The sequence below is a fragment of the Neomonachus schauinslandi genome, chromosome 9 (genome assembly GCF_002201575.2).
Source record: "Neomonachus schauinslandi chromosome 9, ASM220157v2, whole genome shotgun sequence".
Classification (NCBI taxonomy): domain Eukaryota; kingdom Metazoa; phylum Chordata; class Mammalia; order Carnivora; family Phocidae; genus Neomonachus; species Neomonachus schauinslandi.
In genome coordinates this window covers 63,756,963-63,782,475 of record NC_058411.1, presented here as the reverse complement: position 1 = coordinate 63,782,475, position 25,513 = coordinate 63,756,963, and the positions used below count along the sequence as shown (strand labels likewise).

The 25,513-nt window shown below is 35.3% G+C and overlaps 1 protein-coding gene across 1 annotated transcript in view; it reads left to right on the top strand.

Moving 5' to 3' along the window:
* The window catches only part of NUBPL (nucleotide binding protein like), a 217,126-nt gene that overhangs the window by 73,939 nt on the left and 117,674 nt on the right, over positions 1–25,513 (top strand). The window contains exons 5-6 of the mRNA XM_044918054.1: positions 9,591–9,630; positions 9,721–9,811. Of these exons, the coding sequence (XP_044773989.1) occupies positions 9,591–9,630; positions 9,721–9,811 (131 nt within the window). The remainder of the gene's footprint in view (positions 1–9,590; positions 9,631–9,720; positions 9,812–25,513) is intronic.

Genomic DNA, 25,513 nt, shown 5'->3' with positions numbered 1-25,513 from the left:
ATAAGACTATTTTCTTTATCTACTTTATGTTTAAGTATTCTTTAAAATTCATGAAATGAGGGTGCATATTCTCTGTCCTCATTTAAAAAAGGATTTAATGCTTCTATTGTGTGATTTCAACTTATAATTTTTTTAGACATATATTCCTGAACCTTGGTGTTCAGCTGTATTTAAAACTCTTTTATTTTTGGAACCAGGGAACAGAGTAGAAGGTACAGAGATTTTTCAGACTTATTGTTAATACCAAGTTAAGTGGGAATGTCTACTATTTAGGTGATTCATGAACAGTGGGATTCCTACAAAAAAATCTGATTCTAGATGAGAGTTTATCCTTGGAACATTTAACAATTTGAACTTTAATAGGAAGATTTAAAGCAGCTTTTCTTATGCCTATTTCCTTTTTGCCTAGCTCTTCAGTTTGATATGATCACAATGTCTTTTCTAGCTTGACAGTTAATTTATGATATAAAAGTAGTCCCTAAATCTGTTTGAAATCCACCAGTGACATACAGTCCATTAATTAAATTCACACCTGTTAGCAATGATAGAACTTTGTTGTAATAGAGTGAGGAGGATGAGGCATAGTGTCATTCATTCTGTGAATGGCATTATGGCAATTGAAATGGTTTGACTTAGAGTAAGAATCTTTTGTGCTTCAATATATGAGCTATCAAGAAGATAGGAGGAAGTAGGAAATAATGATCTGTATCATGATAACTTCAGCTAATGGTGGTCTCTTCAAAAAGCTGTTATAGGATAGTGGATTCCAAAGTTTCAATGTAAACTTTCAACCACTAGTACTTTGTTAGTTTTTCTATTAAGTTTATGTGTAGAAATTGCTGTACACATTTTTTAAAAATAAAATTTTAGGGCAAATAAACTAATTTGTACCTGTAATCATGAGTTGTTGTTCAGAGTTTTTCTCTACTAATTTAAAAGTATGGTTTCAGTCTGTGCCAACATTCAATTCTGATAATTTTACTAATTAAGGTAAAATGCTTTTAGGCATTATTAATTTTGTTTACTAATATGCTGGAGAAGATAAAGAAGAATGTTCCTCCAACTTTCTTTTTAATGTATATGCTGTACATGTTTAGGACTCTCAGTGTACATTTTTCCCTGTTGAATTCTGAAGAAATGCATTTAACATGATGAATCTGCTCACATTTCTGGCTTCAGTTTACAACTTATTATTCACTAAACTGTAAGAAGTATTTAAAGTACACATTTTCCCTGGATTGGGATTTAGCATACTGATAAAGTAGATTAAAGATTATTCATATATGGTATTAGAGATTTTGGTTTCCAATTTTGTGAAAAGGCTTTGGACTGTCCCAGTGTCTTAGTTTGTTTGGGCTGCTATACCAAAAATACCCTAGGCTGGGTGGCTTAAACCACAAACGTTTATTTCTCACATTTTTGGAGGCTGGAAAGTTCAAGATCAAGGTGCTAGCAGCTCTGGTATCTGGTGAAGACCTGCTTACTGGTTCATAGACAGCTGTCTTCTCACTCTGCCCTCTCATGGCAGACAGGGCAAGAGAGCTCTCCATGAATATCTTTTATAAGGGTACTAAGCCCATTCACAAGAGCTCTGCCCTCATGACCTAATCACTCTACTAATACCATCACTTTGGGGGTTAGGATTTCAACACATAAATTTTGGTGGGAATACAACATTCAGTTCATAACACATAGTTTAAATTTCCAATTTTAGTTTGAACTTAAAGCCATGTTTTGAACAGACTCAAACTACTTAGATCATCTATTTCAAATGGAGGATTAGGTGAATAGATGATATCCACATTCTCTGATTTTATTTTGCTGTAATCTTTTCCATGTTATGCTAAAAACAAGTGCAGTGCCATTGCTATTGCAGGTTTTAGCCAATCCACTAAAACAAGAAAAAGAAGTAAAGGTTATTAATAGTGGAAAGCAAAAGGCAAAATATGGTTGTCCACCTAGAAAATTTAAAGGAAATGATCAGAGAACTATTTGAAAAATAGAATTCTGGAAGATACCAGAGGGGATATAAGATCACTAAAAATCATTAGCTTTCTACTGGCAATATGGCAAACTAGATATTCAGAAAAACTCTCCTGGAATAGCATACCTTAAAATATTACATGGAATGTTAACAAAAACTACTTTTCAGTATATGTCTGAGATAGTAGGAAAGGAAGGGAATTTCTTAGAATTCAGAAATAACAAAGTGTGACCCAACTGGTGTAAGTGGGCACTGGAATTGATATTTACCTAGGTGTTATCTGCTAATCCTTGGTGGTTTAGGGACAGTATTTTACAGGACTGTGTATGAAGGAGTGGAGACAAAGTTTGGCATCTAAGGTGGGAGGAAGGTTCAATGGAGAATCACCATGTAAGAGCTGGGCACGCTAAGGATGCCATCCTTAAGTGACCAATGAAATAAATTTTCCCTACATTAGTGGTTGTTGGGGATATGTGTTGGATTTGTCCTGCGCTCTGGGTAGAGTGGGGACAAAAAAAAAAGGGCACATAAAAGATTAGGCACAACTGAAGAGAAAATTAACTGGAATATAGATGCAAATAAAGTACTCAGAATATAGTACATAGAGAAGAACTGAAAAGCATATGAACGTTTGAGAGACATGGAGGATAGCAGAAGGTTCAACATAGGTCTAATCATTGTTCTCGAAAGAGATAATGGAGAAATTAACAGAGGCAATATTTAAGGAGATAGATAATGGCTGAGAATTTTCTAAGATAGAACTAAAATTCAGGAAAACAAAGAGTTGGATTGGGAGGAACATTGATTGGATTTGAAACAATCAAAGAGGAAGGACATAGAAGTATTGCTTAACTTTATACTTTAAATATGTTTTTTATTTTTTATTTATTTTTTAAAAAGATTTTTATTTATTTATTTGACAGAGCGAGAGAGGGAACACAAGCAGGGGGGAGTGGGAGAGGGAGAAGCAGACTCCCTGCGGAGCAGGGAGCCCAATTTGGGGCTCGATCCCAGGACCCTGGGATCATGACCTGAGCTGAAGGCAGATACTTAACAACTAAGCCACCCAGGCGCCCAAATATGTTTTTTTAAAAAATACTAGATAATCATTATAAGAGTAGAAATGGACTCTATGATTTCTATTCTAAAAGAGGGAAAAATGTAATGAAGGGAAGAATCTAAAAAAAGTAAGACTACTAAAAAAAAGTGAAGCAAAGAGAAAGTACAAAGTAGAATGGTAGATATGAGTACAAACATATCAGCAATATAAGTATAAATATTATACAACTTACCAGTTAAAGCATAATATTGAGTCAAGAGAAAACAAAAAATAAAACCAAGACCCAGATAGGTTAAAGCTATTTACAAGAGATATTACCTAAAACATAAAAATATACATAGGTTAAATGTTAAAGGGTTGAAAAACATAAATCAGGCGAAATGAAAGTAGGTATCGTTATGTTAATATTAGACAAAAGAGACTTTAAAGCAAAAGTATTACTGAAGGTAAAGAATTACTGCCGATAAACAAGCCTGACCTAATGGCCATAAATAGAATATTCTTTTCAAGCACACCTAGAACATTTACAAAAATTGATAATGGAATAGGCCATGAAGCAAGTTTCAGTGAATTTAAAAGATTGGTATCATTCAGACTACACTCTTTAACTACCGCACAACTAATTTAGAAGTTTATAACAAAATGATAACTAAAAACATCTATGCATTTGGAAATTAAAAGCAATTTCTAAATAAGCCATGGTTGAAAGGAAAAATAATGAAAATGAAAACTTGTGGGATAAAGCTAAAATAATATTTAGAGATAAATAGTCTTCAGTATTTATATTTACGAAAGAAGAAAGACTGAAAATAAATGAGCTGTTTTACTTATGAAGTTAGAACAATGCAATAAACCCAAAGAAAGTAGAAGGAAGGAAGTGATTAAGAGCAGAAGTTAATGAACTTGAAAACAAAGATACAGTAAAGAACCAATAGAACCAAAAATTGGTTTTTTGAAGACTAATAAATTAGATAATGCCTGGCAAGGTAGAATTAAAAAGCAAAGGGAGAGAAGACCTATAAATATATTGGAAATAAAAGAAGAGACTTGATAGGTATAACCATGGGTTTCAGATATGAAAAGATGTTTGGACAACTTTATCTAATACATTTGAAAATTTTGTTGAGATGGGAAATCTCTAGAAAAGTGTATATCACTAAACCAGATTGAGGAAGGAAGAGAACATCTAGATTATTCCATACCTACTAAAGAAATGGAATCAGTAGTTAAAAATCTTACCATGGAAATAGCAAGCCAATATTCAAGAAATAATTCCAATCTTATATACAAATTCATTCATGGAATAGAAAAATATATAATACTTCCCAATTTAGTTTATGAGGCTAGTAAAACCTTAGTAGGATAGAATTTCTGAAAAGGGAAAATTATAGATCAGTCTCCTTAATTAACATATGTAAAAAATCTTAAGCAAATATTAGGAAGCCATTTAGCATTGTATAACTGTATGGTGATTAAATTGGGTTTAATCCAGGGAAGCAAGTTTGGTTCGACATTAGAAAAAAAAAATTTTTTTTTTTAAAGATTTTATTTATTTATTTGACAGAGAGAGACATAGTGAGAGAGGGAACACAAGCAGCGGGAAGTGGGAGAGGGAGTAGCAGGCTTCCCGCGGAGCAGGGAGCCCGATGTGGAACTCGATCCTAGGACTCTGGGACCATGACCTGAGCCGAAGGCAATTGCTTAATGACTGAGCCACCCAGGCGCCCCAGAAAAAAAAATTTGTTAATATAACTTACCAATTTAGTAGGTTAAAGGAGAAAAAGTATATGATAATTCAGAAAGAGGCTGGGAAGGCATTCTGTAAATCCAAATAACCATTTATATCAATACTCTTCTTGAACTAGGATTAAAAGGGAATTTTATTTAACCTGATTTATAAAAAATACATAGCAAGAATCATACTGTGAACTGTTAAAAGTATTTCATTTAAAATTAGGAATGAGACAAGGATCCTGGTATCACAGCTTTTATTTAACATTGTATAGGCACTCCTAATCTGTAAATAAATCCAAACACACATAGTAACACTCATGAATGAGGAATTGAATAGAAGAAGCTAATTGTTATTATTTGTAGAAAATATCATTAATATAGAAAATTTAAAAAAACTCTAAATTATGAACATGAATAAGGGAGTTTAGCAGGGTGGCTAGATATAAGAATAATATATGAGAAAATTAAATTTCTATATACTAGCAATAATGAGTTAGAAAATGCAGTTTCAAAAAAGATACAAATAGCTTAAGAAATACAGGGCACCTGGGGACAAATCTAACAAAAAGTGTACAAATTTTATGTGAAAAAAATTCTAAAACTTTATTGAAAGATTTTAAAGAGGTACATAAATGGAAAAACAAGATGTTCATGGATAGGAATACAGAATTTTATAAAAAATGACAATTTTTTCTAATGGTCTCACAAATTTAGTCAAACTTCCATTTGTGGGAAGTGACCAAGTTGAATATACAATTTATAAAGATAAGCAAAAGACTGTGAATAGGTAAGACACTCCTGAAGAGAGAGAACCAGGTAGGGGATTTACTCTGCCAGAGGGCAGAACTTACTGTAAAGGTATAGCACATACCCTGTTTGGTTTTGGCTCGAGGATGGATAAATTAGTGGAACTGAATGAAAGGAGAGCCCAGAAACAGACTTACACATATATGGAAACCTGATTTATGATGAAGCTGGCATAGTAGATTATTGATGGTAGGACAATTTATTATCCACATGGAAATAAAATGGATCCTTACATGCTACACAGAAATTAATTTCAGATGGTTTAAGGACTTAAATGTGAAATGTAAAACTATAAAGGGTTCAGAAGACAATATAAGAAAATACCTCAATGACAATATATTAGGGAAGGCTTTCTTCAACAAGAAAAAGGATAAACCATAAAGGAAAAAATTAATTTATTTGATTACATAAAAATAAGAACTTCTAGGGGTGCCTGGCTGGCTCAGTCAGTAGAGCATGTGACTATTGATCTTAGGGCTGTAAATTTGAGCCCCACATTAGGTATAGAGATTACGTAAAAATAAAAAAAAATAAAAACACATTAAAAAGTATAAAAAATATAAAAAATGTATTAAAAAAGTAAGAACTTCTGTTATTCTAAAGACACTATAAAGAGTTCAGCAGAGGCTTGTTCAAGATAATGAACTTGAATGCCTGGTGCATTTGATAGTTACACAACTGGAAAATAATTTAGGAACAAATTACTAGGAAATGCATAGAAAATGAAGGAAACACATAAATGCACCACAAAGATTTCCTTACCACCAATTCAGGGAGACATAGGAAAAATAATCATATTGTATGCTACATTGCTCAGCTGTTAGTAACCTTTACATGATTATCTAATAAAAATGGTGATATAATTACATTGAGAGGTTGAGTGAATGAGAAGTGTGCCTGTGTTCATGAAAAAGAACTATGTCCTATAATATTTTATGAGATAACTGAAAACTGTGAAACTTTGGATAAGGTTCACAGATTAATTAATCATACTGTATCAATGTTAATTTCCAGGTTGTGGTAATTGTACTATGGTTATGTAAGATGTTAATATTATGGAAAGCTAGGTAAAGGGTATATGAGGAGTCTGTACTATTTTTGCAACTTTCTATAAGCCTAAGACTAATTCAAAATAAGAAGTTAAAAAAAATCAGTTGAGTTGAGAGTTGTTGGCTCTGGGGAGTAAGAAATGGGAGAGGGTTGTAGGATATTGATTTTCAGTAACCATTTTATAGTAAAACTTGACTATTTTTAAAAAAATATTTTATTTGAACTCAATTTAGGTAACATATACTGTATTATTATTATTTGTGGGGTTTTTTTTTTTTTTTTTTGATGGTAGCCATCCTAATAGGTATGAGGTGGTTCTTAACTGTAATTTTGATATACATTTCCCTAGTGATCAGTGATGTTGAACATTTTTCCATGTCCTTTTCGGCCATTTGTATATCTTCCTTGAAGAAATGTCTCTTCACTTCCTTTGCTGACTTTTGAATTAGGTTTATTTTTTTGTTGTTGAGTTTTAAGATTTAATATGTTCTGGATATGAATTCCTTATAAGATATATGATTTACAGATGTTTTCTCTCATTTTGGGGCTTGCTTTTTTACTTATTGATATTGTCTTTGATGCACAACATTTAAAAATTTTCATTAGTCCAGGGATGCCTTGGTGGCTCAGTTGGTTAAGCGTCTGCCTTCGGCTCGGGTCATAATCCCAGGAATCATGATTCCAGAGTCCTGGGATCGAGTCCCGCATTGGGCTCCTTGCTCACTAGGTAGCCTGCTTTTCCCTCTGCTTGCTGCTCCCCCTGCTTGTGCTTTCTCTCTCTCTCTCATTCTGACAAATAAATAAATTAAAAAAAAAAATCTTTAAATAAAAAAATTTTTTTCTCATTAAGTCCAATTTGTCTATTACTTTTGTTGCCTTTGTTTTTGATGTCATACCCAAGAAATCATTGCTAAATCCAATGACGTGAGGCTTTTGCTCTATGTTTTCTTCTAAGAATCTTACAGTTTTAGCTCTTACATTTAGGTCTTTGATCCATTTTGACTTAATTTTTATATATGTAAGGGTCTAAATTTGTTCTTTTGCATGTGGATATCCAGTTTTCTCAGTACCAGTTGTTGAAAAGACTGTCCTTTCCCCATCGAATGATCTTGGCTTCCCATCAAAAACCATTTGACTGGATATGTGATGGTTTTATTTCTAGGCTCTCTGTTCTATTCCATTGGTCTTTTTATCTGTCTTCATGCCAGTATCTCACTGATTTGCTTAATGTAGCTTTGTAATAAATTTTGAAATCAGGAGGTGTGAATCCTCCAGCTTTGTTCTTTTCTAGATTGATTTGCCTATTTGGGATTCCTTCAGATTCCATATGAATTTTAGGATGGAATTTTTTATTTCTGCAAAAAATGTCACTGGAGTTTTGATAAGGTTGTATTGCATCAGTAGATTGCTTTGGGCAGTATTGACAATATATATTAAGTCTTCCAGTCAATGAACATGATACGTGTTTCCTTTTATTTATGTCATCTTTGATTTTTTCAGCAATGTTTTGAGGTTTTCATTGTACAAGTCCTTCACCTCATTGGTGACGTTAATTCCTAAGTATTTAAATCTTTTTGATGCTGTTGTAAGTGGGAATGTTTTTGTAATTTTCTTCTCAGATTATTGTTTGTGTATAGAGATGCAATGGATTTTTATGTGTTGACTTTGTATCCTGCTACTTTGCTGAGTTCATTAATTAGCTCTAATAGTTTTTTGTGGAATCTTAAGGGTTGTCTATATATAAGATCATATCATCTGTGAAAAGAGAAACTGACTTCTTCCTTTCCAGTTTTGATGCTGTTCGTTTATTTTTCTTGTCTAATTGCTCTGGCTCTTTTGGTATTATGCTGAGTAAAAGAAGTGGGCATCCTTGTCTTGTTCCTGATCTTAGAGGAAAAACATTCAGTCTTTTACCATTGAGTATGATGTTTCCTGTGGGTTTTTCATATATTGCTTTTATTATGTTGAGATACAAAATAGAGTTTTTCTACTCTTGGGTTTTTTATACTTTACAAATTCTTCAAGTAAGGAAAAAAGAAATACAGAGAACTTACTAGATGCATGTGTGCATATTTGTATGTGTACTTGTCATGTATATGTATACTAGATAAACCTAAGTATGTAATTTATATGTCTATATATCAATAAAATGGGTGGATAAATTTACCTAATGAGGCTATTTTTTAGAGACACTTGAAAATTATAGATGGATTGTTGCTTTTTTTTTTTTAAGATTTTATTTGAGAGAGAGGGAGATAGCAAGAGGAGCATGGGCAGTGGGGGGGAGCAGCAGAGGGAGAGGGAGAAGCAGGCTTCCTGCTTAACAGGGAGTCTGACACTGGGTTTGATCCCAGGACCCTGGGATCATGACCTCAGCCAAAGGCAGATGGTTAACCAACTGAGCCACCCAGATACCCCTAGATGGATTGTTTCTTAATAAAACTGTATTCCAACTATTTATAGATGTGCGCCTATGGGAAGTATTGGTTGTATGCTTGGTATAATGTTTAAACTGTTGCAGATTGAGGTAAATCAGTTGAAAGGTAAAGAGCAGCAGTATGAGTAGCCATTTGTGTGTGTTTTTTTTTTAATTTTTTTTTTTTTTTAATTTTTTTTTTTTTTTTTTGTGTGTGTGTTTTTTTTTTTAAAGATTTTATTTATTTGACAGAGAGAGACACAGCGAGAGAGGGAATACAGGCAGGGGGAGTGGGGAGAGGGAGAAGCAGGCTTCCCGCGGAGCAGGGAGCCTGATGCAGGGCTCGATCCCAGGACCCCGGGATCATGACCTGAGCCGAAGGCAGATGCTTAACAACTGAGCCACCCAGGGGCCCCAGCCATTTGTATTTTTAATTTGACACTTTTTTTTTGGTTAATTTGATACTTTTTGATAAGAAAATATGTATGTTTATATATTCTAAAAGAGTTTTTTTTGGTTTTTTGTTTTTTAAATTTCAGGCAACCTAATGAGGCCTCTTTTGAATTATGGTATTGCTTGGTAAGTATATCTTTTTTACTTTATGCTACTTTTCAGAATAATATTGATTAATGTATGTAAATTAGTTATATTTTTGGTTTATTGTTGCAGTATGTCTATGGGCTTCCTGGTTGAAGAGACTGCACCAGTTGTTTGGAGAGGCCTTATGGTAATGTCAGCTATTGAAAAACTGTTGAGGCAGGTAAGAAAATTGCATTGAGTATCATTTTATTATTGGCACACTGTGGTTAATGCATTTGCTGATTGGAGAGTTGTTAAAATTTGCAGTCAGGTTTGAGATGTTTTGTAAAAGAATCCAGCTGATAGACTGAATATATAATGAGTTCTGTGGTGCCAAGACCAATTTCACTGGTCTGTGATTTAATCTTCCCCATTACTTATGAGTACTAAAAATCCTAATGTCTTATTTTATATTGTTCTTTTGCTTTGTTGAGTCTGTAGTGAGATGAAGAAATCTATTTTATAAGTAATCTGCCTTCTTTAAATTTATGGTTAATCTCATTATGGCCAATATTGAATTGTAAGGGCAGTGTAGAAGTTCTTGGATATATAAAAAAATTACATAAATCATGCGCATTTTAAAATTGCTCTAGAACAAAATGAAATTTTATTTTATTTTGAGTACATCTGGCTCCATATTTATGTATGTAATATCTGTCCAATCAACTTAAATTTATCCTTGAGGATGAGGACAGTTGATTGGATAATCTAAAAATATCGGATGAGCTGTATGTTATTTATAGAAATAATTTTAATTTTTTTCTAGGAGCTGTGAATTTACAGTTAATTATGTCCTAGGTAAACACCATAAATAATTTGGATTTTCTCCACCATTTACAGCAATTACCCCTTATGTATTCAGATTTCACTTTAGGTCAGGCATCAGGCCACAGGTTGATAATTCTAATCATAGGTATTTCTATATTCATTTCTATTTGCAAGAGTTGGTAGATGAAATATGTCTTGAACTCTGAAACTCTTCTTTTTTTCATTGTCACATCTTGTGTTCCTTCTGCTTGAGTTCTTTTTTTTTTTTTTTTTTTTTAAGATTTTATTTATTTGACAGAGAGAGACACAGCGAGAGAGGGAACACAAGCAGGGGGAGTGGGAGAGGGAGAAGCAGGCCCCCCACAGAGCAGGGAGCCCGATGCAGGCCTCGATTCCAGGACCCTGGGATCATGACCTGAGCCAAAGGGAGACGCCTAACGACTGAGCCACCCAGGCGCCCCCTTCTGCTTAAGTTCTAATAAATGTGCTCTTTGATCTCTGGTCCCAGAATCCACCTGCTTTCCTAGTGCATTCAAGCCTCTCAGCTGCATTTCCTCCCCTTTTATACTCAGATCTCATAGTTAGCTATTTCAGTTATACTCCCAACAATACCCCTTCTTTACCGATTCCTTTGTGACCTTGATCTTTATTCTTTATTTGTGTGGATTAACCCAGCCTTTTTTTTTTTTAAAGGAAATTCTAAAACAGTCTTTATTCCGTTTATATTTAAAGTTAGAGTCAATAGAAATTTAGAAACACCAAAAGGAGAATTCTGATTTTGTCATCAGAGTATTTTAAGTACTCATTTTCCCCCTCCTCTGTTAGTGTTGTAATTCTCAACAGAAACTGATTCAGATTTTCTCCTAAGCCTTATGGATGGCCACAAGAAGATGGAAATACTTCTGCTTTCCACAGTGATCAGAGACTTAGAAACCCAAGTCAGTGATATTAGACACAGAGATTTAGCTAAGTGTTGGTGCTCCCCTCTCAGGGATGCAGGATCCTGCCTTTAAGTGTCCTTTTTGAGTATTAAGTTCCATTTAAGCCTCAGATTGCGACAGGTGATGAAAACATCTCTGCAAAGGAACCCCTGAATGTGGAATAAAAGAGACCCAGTGTGCACATACCCTCAGGAGAGGGGCAAAGGGAATGTTCCATGGGAGAAGTGAGAGTAAACCTGACAATGCAAATTAATTAGGCTGCAAAAAATTGCACCTGAAATTCAAACTTAGATTTAGTAACTGCTTTTGTAAATGAAGAAAACTTTATGAGACCAGAGGTGAAAGATCAAGTCTGAAGGAACCAGAATACATTGTTTTTTCATTCTGTGAGGAATTGGGGAAGAGAAGAGGGGCAGGATCCCATTTCATATTCTCAGTCAATATCCCTCCATAACCCTGCCTCTTTTATCTTCTGCTGAATACTGTCAGAGAATATAAAATACTTGTGTTATTTGCTGGCATTACACATTTTTGATTTCTGAATTCAGCTACACTCTCATCACTTCAGTCATCTGACATTATTCATGTTCTTCTCAGCATTCATCAGATGCTAAGTTTAAAAAATATTTATGGAATTTGGTAGTCTGGCTGAGAAACTAGTGGAGATTTGGAGATTTGGCTCTCTGACACATAAATCATATAAAAGTCAGTTTACTTTGATAAGTGCTGACAGTACATTTTTAGCAAACATGCTACAAAATATCAGGATGAAAGATGGGGTGAGAAAATGGCTCCATAACTTATTGGGATACTCTAGGTATCCTCTAAGGCCTCTAAGATATTAGGACATTAGACTACATATTTACCTTACAGTCTTTTGAAAAGTTACCATTATCATTTGCGCATTTTAATTGGAGCTGAAAAGCTCATATTTTTGGACTACGCTGTGACCTGTACTGATCATGTCAACTGCTATTGCTTTAGAAAGCAGACCAGTTTTTGGTAAGTTTAACATCCTTTGTGAAAATTTAGTAGCTGGATAGATGCTCTGTACAGCAGTGGGTTGTGGAGGCTACCTGATTCATTGGCTGATGGAAAAAATTGAATTATATATATATGTGTATATATATATGACTGTACAGTGTACAAATCATAAGTGTACAGATAGATGGATAATCCCAAAGTGAAAATACCTATATAATTTTTCAGGACATGATAAATAGAATGCTAGTGTTCCAGAAGTTTCTTTCATGTCTCTTCCTATAGAATACTATATTTCCAGAAGTTTCTTTCATGTCTCTTCCTAGTTGCTGTTTTTGGGGGGAGAAGATAAATACTTGTGGTCAGTCTGCCATCTGAACTGAAAGTCTGGTTTAAAGTTCTTTTCCCCCTCTCTCTTATGATATATATATATATATATATATATATATTTTTTTTTTTTTTTTTTTAAAGATTTTATTTATTTGACAGAGAGAGACACAGCGAGAGAGGGAACACAAGCAGGGGGAGTGGGAGAGGGAGAGGGAGAAGCAGGCTTCCCGCCGAGCAGGGAGCCCGATGTGGGACTCGATCCCAGGACCCTGGGATCATGACCTGAGCCGAAGGCAGACGCTTAACCGACTGAGCCACCCAGGCGCCCCGATATATATATATTTTTAAGATTTTATTTATTTATTTGACAGAGAGAGAGACAGTGAGAGCGGGAGCACAAGCAGGAGGAGTAGGAGAGGGAGTAGCAGGCTCCCCCACAAGCAGGGAGCCCGATGTGGGGCTCGATCCCAGGATGCTGGGATCATGACCTGAGCCGAAGGCAGACGCCTAACAACTGAGCCACCAGGCACCCTCTTACGATATTTTATTGAGTCAAAGTTATACTTACTATGGGATGCAGAGATCTTACATGTATGGTTCAGTAATTTTTGATAAATGTATATACCTGTATAATCACACCTCAATCAAGATAGAGAACATTTCCATCCCCCTACGACATTTCCCTGGGCTTCCTTCTCTTCACTCCCCTGCTCTTAGGCCATCACAGTTGTGATTTCTAGTGTCATAAATGAGTTCTCTTTTGTTCTTATACTTCATATAAATGGAACCCTACAGACTGTATAGCCTTTTGTATCTGGTTTCTTTCTCTTAGCCTAATGCTTTTGAACATCATCCTGTTGTTGCCTATATCAGTAGTTGAGTCCTTTTTATTGCTGAATTGTATTCCATCACATGAATATAATCAAATACTGTTTGTTCTTCTGTTGATGGACATTTGGGTAGACACCAGTTTTTGGCTATTATGAATAATGCTTCTATAAATACTTGTACAAGTTTCCTAAGGATTTCGGTTGCTTTACATCTTGTCAGTATTTGGTGTTGCCAGTCTCTTCACTAGTGGGTATAAAATGGTATCTTCTTAGTGTTTTAGTTCGTGCTTCTCTGATGATTAATGATGTTTAGCCCCTTTTCATGTGCATATTAGATATCATTGTATCTTCCTTTATGATAAAGTGTCTGTTCAAGTCTTTCACTCATTTTTTTTATTGGCTCAGTTTTCTTCTTGTAATTGAGTTGCAAGAGTTTTAATATATTCTGGTGTGAGTCCATTGTCAGATATATGTATTGGGAATATTTCCCCCAGTCTATGGCTTGCCTTTTGATTAACTGATGTTTTAAATTTTCATGAAATCCCAATTTATCTAAAAAAATTTTTTTTTTAATGCTGAATGCTTTTTGTGTCCTAAGAAATCTTTGCCTATCTACCCCAAGGTTATAAAGATACATATTTTTTCTCAAAGCTTTATAGCTTTGGCTTGCACATCATGATTTAAATTTTGTGTGGGAAATGAGATAAGGGTTTATATTTTTTCACAGTTGTGGTATAATAGCAAATATATTTGTTCTTTGTCCTTGGGTCCTGGTACAAAGCTCCTAAGACCCTTGGAATTTTCTGATGATAGGAGTATCTTTTGTAACTCATGAGGAGCCCCTTTTTGAGCACACCTGAGTTCATGTTAGTAAGGTGACTTAGGTTAGGGTCCCTGGATAGTCTCAGGATAGGGCTGATCACCAGAAAGACCAATTGTTTAGAGGGTTAGGACTTTCAGCCCCACCCACTGACCTCTGGGAAGGGGAAGGGGAAGGAGGGTGGGTTGCAGATTAAGCTCTGTGAAAACTCTTGATGAGCTTCTGGGTTGGTGAGTGTATCCACATCCTGGTGGGTTGTGTAAACCTAGTTTCGTAGGGACAGAAGCTCCTATGCTAAGGGCCTTTTTGGACCTTTCCCTTTGTATCTCTTCATCTGGCTATTTATATGTATCCTTTCTAATACCCTTTATGATAAACTAGTAAACATAAGTAAATGTTTGTCTGAGTTCTCTGAGCCACTCTAGCAAATTAATCAAACCTGAAGGAGGGGGTCATGGAAACCTCTGATTTACAGCTGGTCAGTCCAGATGCACAGGTAACAACCTGAACTTGTGATTGGTATCTGAAGTGGGAGTAGTCTAGTGGGACTGAGCCCTTAATTAACCTGTGGAATCTAATGCTGTAACCAGGTTGTTAATGTCAGAGTCATGGGAAAACACATAGTGGTTTATCTAGTTGTTCTAGCACCATTTGTTTAAAAGACTTCCTTTTCCCATTGAATTGACTTGATACCTTAAATGAAAGTCAATTGAGTATATATATGTGTATGGGTTTATCTCTGGATACTCTATTGTGTTCCATCTACCTTTTTTTAGCCTTACAGTAAAACCATACTACCTGATAATTGTAGCCATGGAGAAAGTTTCAAGTCAGAAAGTATGAGTCTTCCAACTTTGTTTTTTTTCCAAGATTGTTTTAGTTACACTGGGTTCTTTTCCATTTCTGTATAAATTTTAGATTCAGCTTGTCAATTTGTACAGAAAAGCATGTTGGTATTTTCATTAGGATGGTATTAAATGTAGGGTGGCTGGTATTGAATGTATAGGTCAGTATTTTGTGAATCAAGATCCTGACAAAATTGAGGCTTCTAATCCATGAGCATGGCATGTTTCTATATTTATTTAGATTTTCTTTAATTTCTTGGAGTAATATATAGTTTTTAGTGTATTGGTCTTGTACTTTTGTTAGATTTATTCTAAGTATTTTATGTTCTGAGATGATTTTGGAATTGTATTTTGTATTTAATTTCAAATTGTTTACTGTTAGGACAGAATATACACTTTATATGCACATGATTATGTTGTCTATAAGTAAAATAGCTTCAGTGCTTCCTTTCCAATCTATTTCTTTCATTTCATTTTCTCGTTTACTTATTGCACTAACTAGTAGTAAAGATGAGAGCAGACATCCTTGTCTTCATCTGGATTTGTAGGGTAGGGTAACAAGAAGTAATGATAGTAGTAGGTTTTCACTGATGCCCTCTGTCCTCCCTGTTTCTTTGTTTGCTAAGAGTTTTTATTGTGGATGGGCACTGAGTTTTTTTCAAATGCTTTTTCCTCCCCATTTATCGAAATGATGATGTGGTTTTTCTCTTTTATTTTATGGATGGTGTGATTTACATTGATTTTCTGTGTTAGACCAACCTTGCATTCCTGGGATAGATTCTTCTTGGTCATAATATTTAATTATAATAAGTAATATTGTAATTCAATATGTTGCTAGATTCAATTTGCTAATACTTTATTAAGTTTTAGATCAGTATTTGTGAGGAATATTAATGTTAATAGTTCAGTGTTAATTAATATTAATAGTTTCTAATTTGTTTTTCCTGTAATGTCTTTTTCTGGTATTGTAGGGGTCTATCTTGGTCTTGTAAAATGAGTTTGGAAGTACTTCCCTCCTCTTCTCTTTTGTGAAAGTGTTGCTGTAAAATTATTAGATTAAGTGTAATGTTTGTATTTGGTGGAATTTATCAAGGAAATCTGGGGCTGGAGTGTTTGTTTTTTTCTCCTTGGTTAGGAGAAGGTTTTTGAGGATTAATTCTAGTCAGACTTACAATTCATCTTGTTTCAGTTTCATTGTGTTTTATAGGAGTTTATTATTTCACTTGAGTTGTAGAATATATACATAAGGTTCTTTGTAATATTGCCTACAACCTTTTATTATTTATTTATTATTTATTTAGCCTACTACCTTTTAAAACAGAATATGAGATGCAATGTATATGAGATGGGAGTGTTTCCTCTTTATTCCTAATTTTGGTAATTTGGTTTTTTTCTCTATTGATTTTTCTTGCTACGGTTTATCAATTTTATTAATTTTTCCCAAGAATAAAATTTTGGCCTTTTAAATGTTCTCTGTTTTATGTGTATTCCTATGTCATTGTCTTCTGCTGTTACTATTTTCTTCCTTTTTAAAATTTCAGGCTTAATTTGCTCTTCTTTTTTCTACCTTCTGAAGTTAGAAACTTAGATAACTCATTTTAAACATTTCTTGTTTTTTAGTATAAATAGTTATGATTGTAAATTATCTTTAGTCATTTCTTAGAATCCTGTAAATTCTGATATGTTGTGTTTTCATTGTCATTCAGTTTAAAATAAATAATTTCTAATTTCCTTTTTTTATTTTTGTAGTGTGTTATTTAATTTTCCTAACATTTGGGGATCTTTTTAATAACTTACTGATATTTATTTCTAGTGTAATTTTGTTTTTGTTAGAGAATTTACTCTGTAAAATGTCAATCTTTTAAAATTTTTTAAGACTTTATGGGCTAGCATGTGGTCCATCTTTGTGATTGTTCCATATGCTTTTAGAAAGAAATTGTATTTTGCAGCTGTTGTGATTAATATTCTGTAAATACCATTTAGGTCAAGTCAACAGTATTGTTCAACTGATTAATAGCTTTATTGACTTCTTACCTAATTACTCAGACCTACTGAGAGAGGATTGTTAAAATCTCCAACTATGATTGTGGATTTTCTCTAATTTGGTTTTTACTTCATGTATTTTGAATCTCTAAACACACATTTAGACTTGTTATATCTTCCTGGTGAATTGACCTTTTTATTGTTGTGAAGTGTTTCTCTTTTTTTTTTTTTTTTAAAGATTTTATTTATTTATTTGACAGAGAGATAGAGAGAGAGAACAGGTAGGCACAGAGGCAGGCAGAGGGAGACAGAGAGGCAGGCTCCCCGCCGAGCAGGGAGCCCGATGCGGGGCTCAATCCCGGGGACCCTGGGATCATGACCTGAGCCGAAGGCAGCCGCTTAACCGACTGAGCCACCCAGGCGCTCCTGAAGTGTTTCTCTTTATCTCTGATAAACTCTCATCTTTATCTCATGCTAATATAGCGACATTAATTTTCTTAAACATACTGTTTCCATAGAATATCTTTTTTATTCTTTTACTTTTAACCTTATGTTTCATTATATTTATTTATTTTTTTTAAGATTTTATTTATTTGATAGAGAGAATGAGACAGCGAGAGAGTATGAGAGGGGGGAGGGTCAGAGGGAGAAGCAGACTCTCCGCTGAGCAGGGAGCCCGATGTGGGACTCGATCCCAGGACTCCAGGATCATGACCTGAGCTGAAGGCAGTCGCTTAACCGACTGAGCCACCCAGGTGCCCTCTTTCATTATATTTATTTATTTATTTTATTTATTTATTTTTTTAAAGATTTTATTTATTTATTTGAGAGAGAGAATGAGATAGAGCATGAGAGGGGGTAGGGTCAGAGGGAGAAGCAGACTGCATGCTGAGCAGGGAGCCTGATGTGGGACTTGATCCCAGGACTCCAGGATCATGACCTGAGCTGAAAGCAGTCGCTTAACCAACTGAGTCACCCAGGCGCCCGTTTCATTATATTTAAAGTGGATATTTTGTAGTGTCTTGATATATTATCCAGCCTGATAATCTTTGGCTTTTAATTAGAGTGCTTAGTCCATTTACACTTACTGTAATTATTGATATGGTTTGTTTTAAGTCTACCATTTTAATTTTTTTCTCATTTGTTTCATCTATTTTTTTCTTCCTGTTTTTTTCATATATTCTTTTGGATAAATGAAATATTTCTTTAATTCGATTTGAATTCTTCTATTGGCCTTTTAAAAAAGATTTATTTATTTTATCTATTTATTTATTTATATTTAAAGACTTTTTTATTTAATTGACAGAGAGAGAGAGAGACAGCGAGAGAGGGAACACAAGTAGGGGGAGTGGGAGAGGGAGAAGCAGGCTTCCTGCGGAGCAGGGAGCCCGATGCGGGGCTCCATCCCTGGACCCTGGGATCATGACCTGAGCTGAAGGCAGATGCTTAACCGACTGAGTCACCCAGGCGCCCCTATTTATCTATTTTAGAGAGAGAGAGAGTGCATGTGTGTGCATGTGTGTGCAGGGAGTGGGGGGAGGGGCAGAGGGCGAGGGAGAGAGAGAATCTCCAGCAGACTCCCTCCTGAGTGGGGAGCCCAACTTGGGGCTCGATCCTACAACCCTGATATCATGACTTGAGTTGGATGCTTAACCGACTGAGCCACCCAGCTGCCCCACTTCTATTGACTTTTCAGCCATACCTCTTCATATTATTATTTTGTGGCTACTTTAGGGATTATAATAAACTTTCTTAAGTTTTCACATTCTTTTTAAGGTTTATATTGTGTTACTTCATATAAAATATTTTTGAAGGTATTTTGTTTAGTTTATTTTTATTTTAATTGCAGTGTAGTTAACATACAATGTTACATTAGTTTCTGGAGTAAAATACAGTGATTCAAAAATTCTGTACTTTACTCAGTGCTCATCAAGATATTTGTCTCTCTTTTTGTTTCCTTTTGTTCATTTGTTTTGGTTGTTAAATTCTACATGTGAATGAAATCATATGGTATTTGTCTTTCTCTGACTGACTTTGCTTAGCATTTTACTCTCCATCTCCATCCATGTTGTTGCAAATGGCAAGATTTCATTCTTTTCTGTGACTGAATAATATTCCATTGTGTGTGTGTATATGTGTGTGTGTGTGCATACACACTACATCTTTATCCATTCATCTATTGATGGACAGTTGGGCTGCTTCCATAATTTGGCTGTTGTAAGTAATGCCACAATAAACATAGGAGTGCATATCCTTTCGAATTAGTGTTTTCATATTCTGTGGGTAAATATCCAGTAGTGCAATTGCTAAATCATATGGTAATTCTATTTTTAAGTTTTTGAGGAAACTCCATACTGTTTTCCATGGTGGCTATACCAGTTTGCATTCTCACCAATATTGCATGAGGGTTTCTTATTTTCACACCCCTGCCAACACTTGTTTCTTGTGTTCTTGATTTTAGCCATTCTTACAAGTGTGAGATGATAACTCATTGTGGTTCTGATTTGCATTTCCCTGATGATGAGTGATGTTGAGCATCTTTTCATGTGTCTGTGGTCATCTGCACATCTTCTTTGGAGAAATGTCTGTTCATGTCTTCTGCCCATTTTTTCATTGGGTTATTTGTTTTTTTGGTGTTGAGTAATATAAGTTCTTATTTATTTATTTATTATGTTAATCACCGTACATGGTCACATTTGACTCTGAAATTTGGGCTTTTAATCACTAGAGTCAACTAAAACTACATAATCAGAGGAAGAAATTACACGAAGTCATAGAGTTACATTCCAAAACATCCTCATTCATGCATTCATTCATTTACAACAGATACATCTGTGATTGCTTATTCTATGCATACCACCATGCTAAGTGTTGCAAGTGTTCTGTTGAGTCAATCATTTTCTATGTGATTCATACTCCTGTGGTGCTTAAAACCAATGGGAGAAACAAATATCAAGTAATCACAATAGTATTTATGTACAGATTGAGGTAAATGCTTACAGTAAAAACAACAGTTTTATTTTTTTTTATTTTATTATGTTATGTTAATCACCATACATTATGTCATTAGTTTTTGATGTAGTGTTCCATGAGTCATTATTTGCGTATAACACCCAGTGCTCCATGCAGAACGGACCCTCTTTAATACCCATCACCAGGCTAACCCATCCTCCCACCCCCCTCCCCTCTAGAACCCTCAGTTTGTTTTTTCAGAGTCCATCGTCTCATGGTTCAGCTCCCCCTCCGATTCCCCCCCTCATTCTTCCCCTCCTGCTTCTTTTTTCTTCTTCTTTTTGTTAGTACAGTACAGAATTTTTGTAAATACAGTAAAGTACAGAATTTTTGAAAATCTTCTTCTTCTTTTTTTTAACATATGATGTATTATTTGTTTCAGAGGTACAGATCTGTGATTCACCAGTCTTGCACAATTCACAGCGCTCACCATAGCACATATGCTCCCCAGTGTCTATCACCCAGCCGCCCCATCCCTCTCACCCCCCACCACTCCAGCAATCCTCAGTTTGTTTCCTGAGATTAAGAATTCCTCATATCAGTGAGGTCATATGATACATGTCTTTCTCTGATTGACTTATTTCGCTCAGCATAACACCCTCCAGTTCCATCCACATTGTTGCAAATGGCAAGATTTCATTCCTTTTGATGGCTGCATAATATTCCATTGTATATATATACCACATCTTCTTTATCCATTCATCTGTCAATGGACATCTTCGCTCTTTCCACAGTTTGGCTATTGTGGACATTGCTGCTATAAACATCAGGGTGCACGTACCCCTTTGGATCCGTACTTTTGTATCTTTGGGGTAAATACCCAGTAGTGCAATTGCTGGATCATATGGTAGCTCTATTTTCAACTTTTTGAGGAACCTCTATACTGTTTTCCAGGGTGGCTGCACCAGCTTGCATTCCCACCAACAGTGTAGGAGGGTTCCCCTTTCTCAGCATCCCTGCCAACATCTGTCATTTCCTGACTTGTTAATTTTAGCCATTCTGACTGGTGTGAGGTGGTATCTCACTGAGGTTTTGATTTGTATTTCCCTGATGCCAAGTGATGTTGAGCATTTTATAAGTTCTTTATATATTTTGGATACTAATCCTTTTTCAGGTAGGTCATTTGCAAATATCTTTTCCCATTCAGTATGTTGTCTTTTAGTGTTGTTGTTTCCTTTGTTATGCAGAAGCTGCTTTTTAAAAAAGGTTTTATTTATTTATTTGAGAGAGAGAGAGCAGACAGTGCAGAGAGAGTATGAGCAGGGGGAGGCACAGAGTGAAAAGCAGACTCCCCACTGAGTGGGAGCCTGATGTGGGGCTCAATCCTAGGACCCTGAGATCATGACCTGAGCCACAGGCAGTTGCTTAACCAACTGAGCCACTCAGGAGCCACTGTTGTGTAGAAGCTTTCTATTTTGATGTAGTCCCAATAGTTTGTTTTTGCTTTTATTTCCATTGCTTTAGGGGACCTATCTAGAAAAAAGTTGCTATGGCTGATGTCAGAGAAATTACTGCCTGAGCTCTCTTCCTGGATTTTTATAATTTCAGGTCTCATGTTTAGATCGTTAATCTATTTTGAATTTATTTTTGTGTATGGTGTAAGAAAATGGTCCAGTTCCATTCTTTTGCATGTAGCTGTCCTGTTTTCCCAGCACCATTTGTTGAAGAGACTGTCTTTTTTCTCATTGCATATTCTTAACTTCCTTTGTTGAATATTAATTCACCATATAACTTTGGGTTTATTTCTGGGCTTTCTATTCTGGTCTCTTGATCTATGTGTCTTTTTTTTTGTGCCATTACCATACTGTTCTGATTATACAGCTTTGAAGTATAACTGGAAATCTGAAATCGTGATGCCTCTAGCTTTGTTTTTCCTTTTCAAGAGTGCTTTGGCTATTCAAGGTCTTTTGTGATTCCTTACAAATTTTAGGATAATTTGTTCTGGTTCTGTGAAAAATGCTGTTGATATTTTAATAGGGATTACATCAATCTGTAGATTGCTTTGAGAAGTATGGACATTTTAATAATATTAATTCTTCCAATCCACGAGCATAGAATATCTTTCCATTTTGTTTGTTGTCTTCATTTCTTTCATCAGTGTTTTGAGAGGATAGGTCTCTTAACCTCATTGGTTTATTTATTCCTAGGTATTTTATTATTTTTGGTGCAATTGTAAATGGGATTGCTTTGTAAATTTCTGTTACTTCATTATTAGTGTATAGAAATGCAATGGATTTCTGTACATCCATTTTGTATCCTGTGACCTTACTGAATTCATTTATCAGTTCTGGTAGTTTTTTGGTGGAGTCTTTCTTTGGGGTTTTCTGTATAGAGTTTCATGCCATCTGCAAATAATGAAAGTCTTACTTCTGCCTTACCAATCTGGATGCCTTTTATTTTTTTCTCTTGTCTGATTGCTGTGGCTAGGACTTCCAGTACTGTGTTGAGTGAAAGTGGTGAGAATGGACATTCTTATCTTGTCCCTGACCTTGGGAAAAGCTCTCAGTTTTTCCCTATTGAGTATGATGTTAGTTGTGGGTTTTTCATATATGGCCTTTATAATGTTGAGGTATGTTCCTTCTAAACCTACTTTGTTTTGAGGGTTTTTGTCATGAATGGATATTGTATTTTGTCAAATGCTTTTTCTGCATCTATTGAAATGTTCATATGATTTTTATTCTTTCTGTTGCTGATGTGATATATCACATTGATTGATTTGCGAATATTGATCCATGCATTATGGGAATAAATCCCACTTGATCGTGGTGTACTTCATGTAAAATTAATTATCTTACAACAGTATAGTTTTCTTCACCACCTCCCATCCTTTGTGTATTGTTGTAAAGTATTTTATATATTTTATCTTATTTTTTATTTTTAGAGAGAGAGAGCGGGGAAGGGAGGGGCAAAGGGAGAGGGAGAGAGAGAATCCCAAGCAGGCTCCACACTAGGTGTGTGGCTTCATCTCATGACCCTGAGATCATGACCTGAGCCCAACTCAAGAGTCAGACGCTTAACCACCTGAGCCACCTAGGCATCCCTATTGTGATGTATTTTAAATATATGTACATTATAGGGGCACCTGGGTGGCTCAGTCAGTTTAGTGGCAACTTCGGCTCAGGTCATGATCCCAGGGTCCTGGGATCAAGCCCTGCATCAGGTTCCCCACTCAGCAGGGAGTCTGCTTCTCCCTTTGCCCCTCCCCTGCTCCTCCTCCCCCCCCTCAAATAAATAAATAAATAAATAAATAAATAAATAAAATCTTTAAAAAAATAAATATATGTACATTATAAATCTCACAATACAGTGTTACTGGTTTATTTAAATAGTCATTCTTTAAAGAAACTAAGAAACCAGTCTATTTTAATTACCCATAATTTGCTATATCTGTGCTTTCCATTTCTTTAGATCCGAGTTTCATTTGTCACTTTTCTTTATCCTGAACAACTTTGTTTAGTCTCTTATTGTGTGGGTCTGCTGGTGAAGAATTTTCTCAACTTTCATTTATTGCACGTCTTTATTTTCTTTTTGTACTTTCACTGCAATATAGAATTGTGTTGGCATTTTTTTCTTCAATTCTTTAAAGCTGCTGTTCCATTGTCTTCTGCCTTTCATTGTTTCCAACGAGAAATCTGCCATCATTTTTATAATTTTTCCCTGTGATTAGTATCTTTTTTTTCTGGCAGCTTCCATAATTTTCTTTATTTTTTTGAGGGCTTTTTCTCTGTATACCACTTAAATGTTGATGTTCTCCAGAAATAGGTCTATAGCTCAGTAGTTAAGGGCATGGACTCTGGAGCCACATCTGCCTGAATCCAACCTCAGTGGCACATCTAATTAGCTGTATGTTCCTTGGGCAAAACCTCTCTGAGCTGTAGTTTCCTTACGTATATAATGGGGTTTATGGCACTTAAATTGTTGTGAAGATTACATGAGTTAGTATGTGTAATATGCTTAAAAAGCATATTAAGTAACTATAAGTGTGCCCTGTTTCTATTGTATTTTATCAATCATAACACAAATTAGGTTGTTTTTGTATGGTTTGACATTAATCAGGATGCATCTTATAAGAGATGGCTTCTTAGAATTGCTTTATTCCCGGCTTTGTCAGATTCTTTCACAGTGGTTTTTGTGTTTCTCCAATAAGCTGGGCACTTTCAACCTGAGGCAACTTTAAATTGACTTCTCTGTTAGAGGTTTTTGGGACCAATCTGGTGGTATGAATTCAGGTTGGAAAGCTGCATGCTTAACAATTTGTGATTTATCTTCTTATGGAGGTATTTCTCTGCCTTATGCCAGTGCCCAAATTGAGAGATGAACATTTCCTTGAAATTTATTTCTGAATTGTAGATTTATATTTCATTTGTCTTTAGTTTAAAAGAGAGTAGTCCTTTGGGGCCCCAGCTGTATATAGGATTCTTGTATTAGATTCCTCCTCATCTTAGGTGTTTTTTTCCTCTTTTAGTGCTACATAAAATAATGATACATCATATAGTCAAATGTGGTATTAGATTTGTTGATATTAGGTATCATCATCATTATCACCATCACCATCATCCTCCCTGAGACATCTCTTCTACTTTCATAGCTTCAGCTATATTAATTACAGCAAGAGAAAAGTAATGGGTTGAGGACTTCTGTTTGATGGACATTCCTAGTTTGGAGTGGGTGATTTTGTGGGAGGAAAGGGAAGTAGTAAAGAGGAAAAGAAGTAGTTCAAGAAGTAGGAAAACAAGGATACTAATGTCATGAAAATTAAGTGTTTAGAGCAATGGTTCTCCAACATATCTACATATTAGAATCATCTGGGAATCTTTTTTTTTTTTTTGAAGATTTTATTTATTTATTTGAGAGAGAGAGAGTGCACAGAGGGAGAGGGAAAAGCAGACTCCCCACGGAGCAGAGAGCTCGATGTGGGGCTCGATCCCAGGACTCTGAGATCATGACCCAAGCTGAAGGCAGACACTTAACCAACTGAGCTACCCAGGCGCCCTTACCCCTGCCTGAATCATGTGGGAATTTTAAACATTTCAATTTTCAGATCACACTTTAGACTGGTTAAATCATGAATTCTTGGTAACTAACCCAGGCATCAGCGTTTTTGGAGTTCTCCACCTGATACCATTGTGTAGAAAAGTTTGGGAGCCAGTGGTTTGCAAAGTTTTAAGAACGATAGGTCATTGAGAATGAGGCTTAAAAATGGGCAAAGAGATAATCGATGTTAGGTGGTTATTAGTAATCCTTTAGTAGAACAGTGAATGAAAAAGTCATAGGGGTTTAAGAATGGAATGTATATATAGCAAGAAAGTGGTGGTAGAGGTATCTTCTGCTTGTTAGATAAAATTGGCCATGCAGGGAGTTGGGAGGTGTGGA